The sequence below is a fragment of the Thalassophryne amazonica genome, chromosome 16 (assembly GCF_902500255.1).
Source record: "Thalassophryne amazonica chromosome 16, fThaAma1.1, whole genome shotgun sequence".
In the NCBI taxonomy this organism is placed as follows: domain Eukaryota; kingdom Metazoa; phylum Chordata; class Actinopteri; order Batrachoidiformes; family Batrachoididae; genus Thalassophryne; species Thalassophryne amazonica.
In genome coordinates this window covers 36,039,582-36,052,772 of record NC_047118.1, presented here as the reverse complement: position 1 = coordinate 36,052,772, position 13,191 = coordinate 36,039,582, and the positions used below count along the sequence as shown (strand labels likewise).

Genomic DNA, 13,191 nt, shown 5'->3' with positions numbered 1-13,191 from the left:
TAGCAATACCATTGTTATGGGAGTTAGTACATTTGTGCTGTTTGACATGCTAATGGATTACTGTCAGAGAGAAATGAGCTAACTAGAGTTAGCTTTAATGTGTGAACCAAGTTAGTATCTTAAAATCATGTGCTTATGTGTAGTGTGGTGACACAGGGCAATGATTAAATTAAAGACAACTAAAAAAGCAAAATAAAAGTTACTTAAGGTGCAATATTCCTGTTGATTGTTTGACACAGAATAACAAGCAGCCAGCAACAGAGGCAACAAACGCTACAAAAAGAAGCTGCAGAGATGGAACACTGACTGTCATAGTATGAAAGCCAAAACAACACAAGCCACAATAGGACAACTAATCGATGACAAAACAAAACGCTTTCTCTTATGGCCCAGTCACACGGCGATTCCTGAACGAAGGGAAAAAGTAAAAAACGTTACAATTCGTTGAGAAAAGGTGGACGAAAGAGCTTTTATCACTAAACGGTCTGCGAAGCAAGAGCGCAAAAGGGACGAAAGAGGAAATTAACAAAACCGAAGCTCACAATCTCAACGAAACGCGCCTGGAGCCACTGCTGGAGCAGAGCGTGTCTGCTCCAGCACTCGGCGCTGGAACGGAGCTCATAGCGTCTGAGTCCTGGAGAAACTGCAAACAGAATCTGTGGAGATGTCGACAGACCACCTGCTCTGGTTCCTTGTCCAGAACAAAAGAGGGATCATCTCCATCATCATCAGAATCCACACTGTCTGTCGACATGATGCGTGCTCCGTCATGCTCCAAAAAAAAAAAAAAGTGTTCCGTGGTCTGCTGTATCACAGTATTATGTTTTAAGACATATATATTGATTTCTAACAGAAAACTGTCAAAAGGGAGAATAAATATAAGTGTAAAGATGATTGAATATATCAGAGCAGTAAATTAATCAGTGCCTGTGAATGCTCGCATTGACTCGTGTGGTTATTCCACCAGCTGATCACTGATCCACAACGTGAATTCTTCCTTCCAGAACAGCTCTTTATATCATCATTTTGATTCATCTGCCTGTTGCCACATGTACAGAAGGACTGGATTGTCATTCCTACACTCATTGTTATATTTAATACAAAATAATAAGCGCACGCAGCAGCTCCTGCTGCCGCTGATTCTGCATTCAAGTACCGTCGGAAATTACACAACTTTTTCGTTGTTTCAAATTCAACAGTTGCTTGTGGCAAAATAATTAATTATATCCACACAAAAGATTAATTCTGGGCTATGTAAATTGAAGCTGCCCTCCCACACTGATAAAAAAAATCCAAGCAAGCAAGCTGAGTTTGCCGTGTAATTTCCAACGGTACATGAACGCAGCAGCAGCCTCAGCGCTCACAAACCTGCTTCTGCACTGTGTGAAAACGTTCAGCTGCTCCAACGAAGTCAAATTAAACAATAAAGTTACAAAAACTACACAAACGATTAATGAACGTCAAGAACGACAGCAAAACGAAACAGAAGAACTGAGGTATTCATTGCCCTTCATTCAAATTTTTCAACAGTTTAAAAATCCTGACGAAGCGCCCGCTGCAGGAACGAAGATGCGCGAAGCTTAAACGATGTCAACGAAGGTCCAGATTTCTTGTTTCGTCAGGGCTTCGTCACCCTTCGTTAAGTGCCGTGTGACTGGGCCATAAATCTACAAAATGTGGCAGAAATAGGTGTGCCCTTACAAATGAACAGCAAACTCACACTAAGGCTTGCAAACAAATATTGCACCAGTATATATATATATATATATATATATATATATATATATATATATATATATATATATATATATATATATATATATATATATATATATATATATATATATATATACACATATACATACATACATATATACATATACACACACACGGCATTAGTTTGAAGAATTTAGTTTTTAGTAAATTTGATTTATATGCCCATTAACCAAAAAAATAAACAAATACCTGCGGTAATTGCCAAATTAATGCAGTAATTAAAAAAAATAATAAAAAAACCAACACTGCAATATCATGTGTTAAGTGAGCAAAGCAATTCTATAAAAATGAAGACAAAGGTTTCCTAGCAACAACCAATCACAATTACTGTTTCAACAAATAACTTCAAATAAGTAAAATAAAGGAGGTAATAAATAAATGTAACATGGAACATCCAAATAATGACAAAAGAACATACTGTATAATGTCAAAACTATGTGTTTTAGAGACAAATAATAAGAGCCAAACCTGGAACCACTTAGCGTGGCGGAGAGACGCCAAGGCAGTTAGGCATTTCTGCCTGTCCAGAACATCCGGGGGATCGTTGATTGAAAGCGTTTCTATTGGCAGGTGGAATAAGAAGACAAGGTACAGTTTGACCAAGGGGAGTTCTGTCAGCCGGCCAGGGGGAATACAGGCAGTCTTCCCAAAGGACAGGCAGGAGGGGTAAGGGGAGGGGGACCCCTCCACTGGAAAACCACCAAACAATCTGAGCCTTCTAGTCAATATGGTACTATAAGGTCTGCCACACAGTGCTTTGACTTACAACCCACCAGAAGGAGGCGACTGTAGATTATATCTCGATGTAACGGGGTGAGGAATCTATGCAAAATTAGCTATTTCAAATTGGGGTGGGGTGGAGCGGGGAGGGTGTCTCTCTGCTTATCTCAATGTCTCTCAAATAGATGCCTCAGTTCCAGTGGCTAAGATGATCTGCTTTTATTTTCTGGCACAAACAGGAGGTAGAGCCCCTCCCCTTTGCCCCTAAACTGGGGTACACTGCGCTTTGCCCCTTCCGAGACAGAGAGCGGCCTGTTGGTCAAAGGTCCAGCGTCCCTAAAAATTGACAAACTAGAAGGCTTGACAAAGAGAATCAGAATTGGAACCACAGGCAGAAGTTATCAGATGCACAAAAAAGTCAAAACATGTCCACACTGCAGCAAAACTGATGGCTTCCGAAACAAAAAAGCCCCAAACTGGGCTTTACTGTAAGCACAAAGCTACAGATAATGTCAAGGTTCAACACCCACTAAAACTGAAAGCTTTCACAAATAATATAAACTATGATTTAATTTTGTTGTAAAGTAGCTAGAATTACATGAATAAATACCATACTCACACACACTTCACAATATCTTCATTCTGTTCTATGTCACAACTGGAGTCTTGCAAGTGAACGTGAGTGAGACTGTAAATACATGTGGCCGTGCTGTGAAGAATCAGGGCTCCTTGTCATTATCTGTAACCTAAAGCCTTTCCTGCTAAGGAATACCAGGGTCAACAGCCCACTGTTGGGTCTAATAAAGATTTTATCCAGAGACTTTGCTTCTCATTTTTGCTGCAATGCAAACCGTTCATCAATGAAAAAAACACATGCAAACAAAGTGGTCTCTCATTTGGGTAAATTCTCAGTAAGCCTTCATTTCATTGATCTTAATCATTAAGGGGCAAGAGAAAGCCATGTCTTCAGTCAGTCAGTAAACTATCTGCACTGTACTGTATATTGGGCCATCAAAATGTACACTTACATTAAAATGGAACTATGAGAGTGTCTAGAGAGCTATAAACATAGCAGTTTCATTATGTGACAGTTATTTCCCCTAGCTCCATTGAAGGCCCAATAAACAATATCTAGCCTGGATGTTTGCCTACCCCCCCACCCCCACTGGAGGACTGGTACTCCAATAAAGTTTAGAAAAAGGGAAAAAAAAAAAAAAAAAAAAAAAAAAAAAAAAACTGGCTTCATGTGGGAGCTTACCTCCAGCAGCAGCCTTCTCCATATCCTCACGGACTAATGGCGATGTCAGGTGGATGGTGAGTGAAAGAGGGGGTTCCTTGTTGTTCTTGATGACAATACTGGCCTCATGCATTTCCTGGGTGACCACATACTTTTCTTCTGTGATCTCCTAAGAAAGAAGCATTTGTGAAGTCCAGGTAAAAGCAAGAACAACACAGATTATCCACACAGTACATTTGAAATCACCTAACTGCCATAACCCCCAATCTCTACTGATCATATAATGTGATGGGAACTGCATCCTGACATCTGTGGCGGGGGGGATTCATAGAATTTTTTTTTTTTTTGGGGGGGGGCAGCTTCCCTCTGAGTGGGGTTTGTTATCACAAGTTCCGATCCCTGTGTGGACAACCATCACAAGCAAGCGCAAATGGTTTCCTCTATGGGGTTGTCAGGCCCTACGTAATTTCCACTCAGACGTCACCCAGTGTGGTAGCAATTTTAGGGCCTTTTAGGGCTTACAAACAAGACAGCACCCATGAGCTTCTCGAGAATCATATCTTTTCTGGAGGAGTTTAGACTATCCAAACAAGGAGAAAATGCAATGAAGCCAGGTCACATGGTATTAATGGAGCATCACAGGGACAATGAAAGGTCAAGCACAAGAGGGCATGAAAGACAAAATCTGATGTTTTGGTAATTTACCAAGTTACCTGTCATAATCTCATTCTCACTTTTTTTTTTTAAACACTTTTTTTTTTTTAGGTTAACCCGCAATCAGCACAAAATATGATTGATGTCATGTGAGTTACAATGGTTTGAAGGTACTGTGATCTCTCTTTCCCTCTCAAAAGTGGTAGCTTTCTATAACGATAAAGATATGCTCCTTATTCCAACGCTGGAACAAGGCCATAAAACAGTTTAAAAAATAAATTACCCACTCTTCTTTGCCCAGCTGTGCATGGGGCAGGAGAGGATAAACTTGGAAGGTTTAATATTTGATTTGTCTTTAAATAAAAGTGCTTGTGGAATCATATATGTGGCATATGGTACCGATTCTGTAAATCACCATTAAGCCTAAAACTACAGGGACATGATTTGTCGTCTGTATCACCAACTCCTACAGCAGACCTTAATTTGGTGCAGAAAACTAAAATGGGTTTTTGCGGGAAACATTTCAGCTTCAGAAATCTATCTACTCAAACAAAAAGCATGGACATAGTTTGTTAGTGGCAACCACTGGTGCGTTGCACTCACTACACACATGCCCTCACTTGCTGCCAATATTGGTAACTGCCAGTGTGTGCAGGCCATTCAGTGGCATTAATGTAGTGCATCATCTGCTGCTTCCTGGCTGGTGTTTGATCAATTTTGTCTCAATTTTATTATGGATTTGGAGTTTCTGAACAACCCGGTGTTTTCACGCCTTCTGTATGAGAGAGCCTTTACACACGAAGCAAAATAATTATCAAGCATTAACTTATTTAAACTAATAGATCGTCATGTCACTGCCACGAGGGGCTCATTCTTCTGCAGCAATATAACACAAGCCCCCCTCCAACAACTGGGCACCGCAGTCTCGTTTGAGGGCAGGCACTAGAAGGGGTAAAATATGATGTAATTTCTCTACTTCCGGGGGACCAACCATGGCATTTTCAATGGGTTTTTGGGCAAATTACATGCAAACAAAGTGAAAATGCAAAGAAAAAGTGAATGTGGTGGGAAAGTGGACATATGCAGCTAGAGTACTGACGGGGACTAGAAGGAGAGAGCATATCTCACCCATATTGGCCTCTCTTCATTGGCTTCCTGTTAATTCTAGAATAGAATTTAAAATTCTTCTTCTTACTTATAAGGTTTTGAATAATCAGGTCCCATCTTATCTTAGGGACCTCGTAGTACCATATCACCCCAATAGAGCGCTTCGCTCTCAGACTGCAGGCTTACTTGTAGTTCCTAGGGTTTGTAAGAGTAGAATGGGAGGCAGAGCCTTCAGCTTTCAGGCTCCTCTCCTGTGGAACCAGCTCCCAATTCAGATCAGGGAGACAGACACCCTCTCTACTTTTAAGATTAGGCTTAAAACTTTCCTTTTTGCTAAAGCTTATAGTTAGGGCTGGATCAGGTGACCCTGAACCATCCCTTAGTTATGCTGCTATAGACGTAGACTGCTGGGGGGTTCCCATGATGCACTGTTTCTTTCTCTTTTTGCTCTGTATGCACCACTCTGCATTTAATCATTAGTGATCGATCTCTGCTCCCCTCCACAGCATGTCTTTTTCCTGGTTCTCTCCCTCAGCCCCAACCAGTCCCAGCAGAAGACTGCCCCTCCCTGAGCCTGGTTCTGCTGGAGGTTTCTTCCTGTTAAAAGGGAGTTTTTCCTTCCCACTGTAGCCAAGTGCTTGCTCACAGGGGGTCGTTTTGACCGTTGGGGTTTTACATAATTATTGTATGGCCTTGCCTTACAATATAAAGCGCCTTGGGGCAACTGTTTGTTGTGATTTGGCGCTATATAAAAAAATTGATTGATTGATTGATTGATATGTTGCGGTTTGTTTATGAGCCGGCGCACAAACGTGTCGACAAGAGAATGGAGCGACTCTGGTTAGCTGTATAGACTAACACTTAGTAGCAACACGACATCTCCCATTTGCCTCATCTTTTCTTCACTGGGAACCTAAAAGAAAAAACTTTTCGCAATTGCTTCAGTGATTGCAGCCAAAAACAAAACAGTACACCATTTATCCACGTGAAGTTATGCTGTGTAGGGCTGCAGCGATCGATTATTATAGTAATCGAGTATTCTAGCAATTAATTGAGTAATTGGATAAAAAGTACTTTTGCGTTTTTAAACAACATTAATAGTCCAGGGCTCTCTAAGCAATGGCACAATGTCCCTGTGCCAAAGTCTTGACATTTTGCTGAAATGGCATGGGATGTGGCTTTCTGTTCTGTTTTTTTTCCCCCAAACTTGTAAAATGCAACCATTTTGGGTTTTTTTTTGTTTGTTTTTTTTAAGGTTGGTGGACTGGATCCCTACGCCAATCCCCCTTTCTCTGCAATTCAGCAGATGCATTTCAGCAGGAGGTTGAACATGCAAGCCTCACAGTCACTGTTTTTTTTTTTAAGTTATCATGTTTGTGAAGCACTGTGTGATGCCCCCCAAAAAAGCAAAAATTAAAAAGCGAAACACTTCCTGTGAGTCTGAACAGCAGCCGGCCTCAACTGCGGGTACCTGGCCGTCGGGTCAACAGTCACTCACCAGGTCGAGCATTCCGTGTGTTTTTTTAATAATAGACAAACACACTGCCTCGCTTTAAATGCTCAGTAAGTCTATTTTAGATGATCAGTGTGGATCCTCTTTCTCTTAAAAGGCTTTATTTTACTCTGTGTCACACTGGAAAGCGGTAGCTTTAAGGGCTAAATTATTAGCCATTACACAGCCTGAGCACATGCTCTAGTCTTCTGCTGTTTTTCTGGGGATATTACAGTGGCACATACAGGCCTGGCATATGTACTACAATGATAAACAAAGCTTCAAGGCACAGAAATTGCCTCGATCATTTTTTGTAATCGAATTATCATTTCAGCCCTAACGTTGTGTATATATTGCACAATGGGAGCGCAGGTCCCCGCAAGTGGTCAAATCCCATGATATCACGCAGGGTTAAAACGAGGCTGCAGTGCCCTACTGACTTAACTCAGTAGAGACCAGGCAGGACTTTTGTAAAACTGTATTTTTATAATAATGATCAGTTGGGGAGGAAGGGGAATCAAAAAAATAAAAAATGAAAATATCCAAACACACATTGTGCGTTAAGTCATATGTGTGAGACACACTAAGTAACTGATCATCAGTAATTAACATTATTGATTAGACAATTCTAACTTTTTAGACATCACAATTTAGGATACTAAATTAACCACCCAATCAGTGTTCTCACCTTGAGCTGTGCAACAAGGTTTTCAGACACTTTCATCAACAGAGTGATGGTAGGCTTGTCCTTACAGAGAAGCACTAGGTCTAGGTCCAGATCCCCCTTCAGTAGCAAACCCTTGGCAACCAGGCCCACCCTCATTACGCCACGCAGAGTCCGTGCAGCTTGTTCTTTGAGCTCACTGTAAAGACATTCAGAAGCAGACAAGTCATTTGTAGATGAAGCAATAAACTGGGCAGCATGGGAGCTTAGTGGTTAGCAAGAAGGTTGAGGGACCGCTTACTGCCCTTTCTGTGTGGAGTTTGCATGTTCTCCCCATGTCTGCGTGGGTTTCCTCCCACAATCAAAAACATGCTTATTTAGGGTTTGCTTTCTCTGCCCCTGACCAAGGCAGCGGCTCTACATCTGGAGTTGGACCCAAGGCGCTGGACTGTGGCTGCCCACTGCTCCTAGTGGCTGGATTGTGTCTAACTGTAATTAGGATGGGTTAAATGCAAAGGAAAACTTTTGTATATATGTATATAGACAATGACAATAAAGGCTCCATTCTATTCTGTTGCATTCAGGTTTAAAGTAAAGTTTCATTCGTTGGAAGTAACAGATGCAAGAGCACTTCTTCCAACCATTTTCTAAATCAGTGTATTTCACTTAAGGGCCACGGTGAATCTGGAGCCTGTCCCAGCTGTCACCGGGTGAGAGGAGGAGTACAACCTGGACAGGCCACCTGTTCACTGAAGGGCCAACACATACACAGTCTCACTAACACCTACAGTCAATTTAGAGCCACTAATTCACCTGACCTGCATGTCTCTGGAAGTAGGAGGAAGCCAGTGCACCCAGAGGAAACCCACGCAAACATGGAAAGAACATGCAAACTCTACACAGAATGGACCAGGCTGGAGGTGAATCCCAGTACCTTCTCTCTGTGAGGTAACAGTCCTAACCACTAAACCACTGTGCTACCCAACAGTATTTCAGTGTGGGATAATCTCATGGTCTCTGATAAGAGAAAGAATACATCAAACTGGGGGACATCATAAAGGAGATGCCAATTATTTAGATTTTAATTTAAAAGCAAAATAAACATATTATAATAAACAAACTACAATTTGCTCTGAAGAGAGAAAGGTGCTGCCCAAAGTATTTTCCAACAACTGGTGCATTCTCCTGCATTGTCTGGAGGTTTAACTACCGTATTTTCCACACCATAAGCTAAAAGCCTTAAATTTTCACAAAAATCAGCCGTGCGCCTTATGTGCGCACTGAATTCCAAAATCTGTAAAAACGACCGACGTTGTCATTGACCGTCGGAATATCGGACCATTTCCCGCTGACACAGGGACGTAATATGTAAAGTACGTACGCTGGCAGCGTAGAGTATGTACCCTGGCAACGATAAACCAATCGGAGAACATTACGTAATACGTAAAGTACGTACGCTGGTAGCGTAGAGTACGTACGCTGCCAGCAATAAACCAAACAGAGAAGAGTCCGTGAGTCCGTGGTACGTACACTTACCTCCGCCACTCCTCCGGTAGTTACCATATACTACAGGTATCCTGCAAAACAACATTTGTTTGTCTAAGGACCCCCGAAAATGGCGTCAGCGAAGAGACATGTTTACGAGGCACAATTCAAACTGCAAGCTATCAGTTACGCGGTTGTTCATGGGAATAGAGCAGCTGCGAGAGGAAACAAGAAAATGAACTGCGCCAAGTTAGAAGGACCAAACGGAGTTTCCGCGGAAACAAAGTTGGCCACAGCTAGAAGACCAACTCGAGCAATGGGTCATTGAACAAAGAACAGCCGGGAGAAGCGTCTCTACAGTCACCATTCGGCTGAAGGCAAAAACGACAGCGATGATGAGAGGGAAGATGAGCGGGAACCTGGCGTGTTTGATGGCGAAATTGCCCAGCTGTTCAATTCAGACACAGAAGATGAGGACTTCGATGGATTTGTGACAGAACCATAATAAAAAATAATGTGAGTACCATATTGTTGAATAGTTCAAAGTTGTTAAAAAGTTAAAATACACTCACCGTTTTGCTTCCAAGACCTTTTTTTTTTTGTAGACTATGTGTTTTAGCGTGCGCCTTTTGTCAGGGTTAAGTACCCGCTAATTGAGGCCGCGCCTTATAATCCGGTGCGCCTTTAAGGGTTAAGTACCCTCCAATTGAGGGCGCGCCTTATAATCCGGTGCGCCTTATGGTGCAGAAAATACGGTACTTGTTTTTCCTCCTTGTATCAGTATAAATGCATACCTCGTACATCATATACATTAATACTCGAGAAACACATCTCTCTAAATACTAGTAGAATAAAAAATTAGGGATGGGTATCGATAAGATTTTATCGATAAAGACACCATTATCGATCCGATTCCTTATCTATGCCGCTTGTGAATTTTTTGTCTACTAAAAGTAGGCTTTACAGGTTTTCTATGTCAGAGGGTCAAAGAGCTTTTTCTTATCGTGCACTTGCGATGTGGGACGGTCTTCCTGCAACCGTGAGGCAGTCGGAGTCCGTGGACATTTTTAAGTCAAGACTTGAAGCCTATTTTTATTCTCTTTCTTATGAATAGTTTTTATTTTTGATCAGTTTTATTCTTTTACTTGTTTTAAATTATGTATTTGAATTTGTTAATTTTTATTTAAAAATTTTTTTATGTTGAACTGTTATACGTGAGGCGCCTTGAGACTGCTTTTGTTGTGATTTGGAGCTTTATAAGCCGATTAAATTGAACAACATTTTATTAAGTCAAAGTAAATAAATATGAAATTGGTCACTGGATCCTTAAACTTTGGACATAAACTCTACATGGCGGATCCTTGATCTCTGGACATAAACAGAAAAACAAAATCTGTAGTTTTTGTCAAAAGCATTTCCTTTCAGACATCATTGGCATGAATGTCTTTCCATATATCTGAACTGAGCTCTTGCAGCTGGTTGTGCTGCACGTCAGGATGAAATTCATAAAGAATGCAGCATGTCTCATTTTGGGAGGGAAAAAAAAAGTTTTAGTCAATTGTAGTTTCTTGTCTGTATTAGAACATTTGTAAGAGGTGTCATTTTATTTAAAGCGGCAATTCGTTTTGAAGTTCTTAATTCTGACCAGGCTCTGTGTCGGCACAGAGCCACGCAGCGTCTGGAGCTGTGCCAACGGAATGGAGGACAATTCTTGTTTCTTGACTGCAACAAGACAAGAGTCCCACTTAGTGACTTTAATCCACACAAAAGTAACTCACCCTATTTTAATGGCTTTGAGAGAGGTTAAGAAGCGGACTTGCCATTTCTGAAGAGCAGTGAATCAAAGAACCATGAGCTGGTGGATCGAAGCATTGCTTCATTGGTTCACGCTTAAAAGTGGTGTTGCGCTGCAAAAACGATTGATTACAGGGCTGCTGAAGGGTCTGTAATCAAAGTAGAGGAATGATCATTTTCCCAACAAACACCCTCAAAAACAACGGCTGCTCTGAAGGACCGATAAGGGAATCATTAAGCAAAAAGGCTATTGATGTCGGTGGATCGAATCATTTCTTAACGATACTCGAAAATAACCGGTTCTCGATACCCAACCCTAATGAAAATACTGGTGGTGAGTATGCCTTTCAGAGAATTAAAGAGAAAGTTAAAGTAATAATTTTTTATCCAACTTAAAGCTGGCACTGTTATTCTTTATGTCCAAGGCTACACTGAGTATAATCAATCAGATCACAGATCTAATAACCAGCTTTACAGTCACATAATGTGTCGTTATAAAATACTGTATAACAGCTTAAACATTAACATGAGACATTCTTTGTCCAAAATACAGTTACAGTGCATCCAGAAAGTATCCACTGTTTCACACTTTTTCTGCATTTTGTTACATTAAGCCTTATTCCGAAATGGATGAAATTCATTTTTTCCCCCATCAAAATTCTACACACAATACCCCATTAATGACAATTTGAAAAAGTTTTGAGATTTTTAAAAATTTATTAAAATCTAAGAAATCACATGTACATTTATAAGTACTACATGTACATACTTATAAGTATTCACATACTTTGCCATGAAGCTCAAAATTGAGCTCAGGTGCATCCTGTTTCCGCTGATCATCCTTGAGATGTTTCTAGAACTTAACTGGAGTCCACCTGTGGTGAATTCGGTTGATTGGACACGAACTGGAAAGGCACACCTGTCTACTTATAAGGTCCCACAGCTGACAGTGCATGCTGGAGCACAAACCCAGCATGAAGTGAAAAGAAGTGTTTGTACACCTCAGTCACAGGATTGTGTTGAGGCACAAATCTGGGGAAGGGTACAGAAACATTTCTACTGCTTTGAAAGTCCCAAGGAGAACAGTGGCATCTATCAACCGTTAACAGAAAAAGTTCAGATCCACCAGGACTCTTCCTAGAGCTGGCCGCCCGTCTAAACTGAGCGATCGGGGGAGAAGGGCCTTAGTCAGGGAGGTGACCAAGAACCCAATAGGCACTCTGTCAAAGCTCCAGTTTTGCTCCAAAGCACCAGTTTTTATCCAAAGATCCTGGATAAAAACCTGCTCCACAGTGCTCTTGACCTCAGACTGGGGCAACTTTTCATCTTTCAGCAGGACAATGACCCTAAACACACAGCAAAGATATCAAAGGAGTGGCTTCAGGACAACTCTGTGAATGTCCTCAAGTGGCCCAGCCAGAGTCCAGACCTGAATCTGATTGAACATCTCTGGAGAGATCTGAAAATGGCTGTGCAGCGACACTCCCCATCCAACCTGATGGATCTTGAGAGGTGCTGCAAAGAGAAATGGGCCAAACTGCCCAAAGATAGGTGCACCAAGCTTGTGGCATCATATTCAGGAAGATCTGAGGCTGTAATTGCTGCCAAAGATGCATCAACAAAGTATTAAGCACAGGATGTGAATACTTATGTACACATGATTTCTTAGGTTTTTTTTTTTTAATTCTTGTTTTTATTTTAGTTTCATTTATAACATTTGGAAAGAGGTGTACTGATTTAAATGGTAACTCGCTTTTAAGTTATCAATTCCAACCAGATTCTAACTTGACTCAGCAGAGAGCACCGCAGTGTTTGGAGCTGTGTGAACGGAACAGAGGACAATTCTCATTTCTTGCATACAACAAGACAAGAGTCCCAGTTAATGACTTTAATCCGCACAAAGGTGACTCACGATTAACATTTTTAAATGGCTCAGAGGGGTTAAGAAACCGACTTGTCGCTTCTGAAAAGCAGCGACGCAATGAACCAACGCAGCAGTGGATCAGAGCACTGCTGTTTCATGGTTCAAAAGCGGAGCCATTACAGAAGTGATTGATTACAGACCCGCTGCAGGGTCTGTAATCAACGTAAAGAAATGATCATTTTCCTGAGAAAACACCCTCGAAAACAACGGCCGCTCTGAAGGACAGATAAGAGAATCGTTAAGCAAAAAGGCTATTGACGTCGGTGGATGGATTCATTTCTTAATGATTCTCAAAAAGAACCGGTTCATGATCCCCCCCGAAGAACTCTGGCACCCCC

The 13,191-nt window shown here is 41.3% G+C and overlaps 1 protein-coding gene across 3 annotated transcripts in view; it reads right to left on the bottom strand.

The window, feature by feature from the left end:
• Nucleotides 1-13,191, bottom strand: part of ilf3b (interleukin enhancer binding factor 3b) — a 50,046-nt gene that overhangs the window by 12,377 nt on the left and 24,478 nt on the right. For all 3 annotated transcript variants that reach the window (XM_034191180.1, XM_034191179.1, XM_034191181.1), the window contains 3 exons: nucleotides 7,675-7,849; nucleotides 3,755-3,902; nucleotides 2,245-2,336 (listed from right to left, as the gene is read on the bottom strand). In XM_034191180.1, coding sequence (XP_034047071.1) covers nucleotides 2,245-2,336; nucleotides 3,755-3,902; nucleotides 7,675-7,849 — 415 coding nt within the window. The remainder of the gene's footprint in view (nucleotides 1-2,244; nucleotides 2,337-3,754; nucleotides 3,903-7,674; nucleotides 7,850-13,191) is intronic.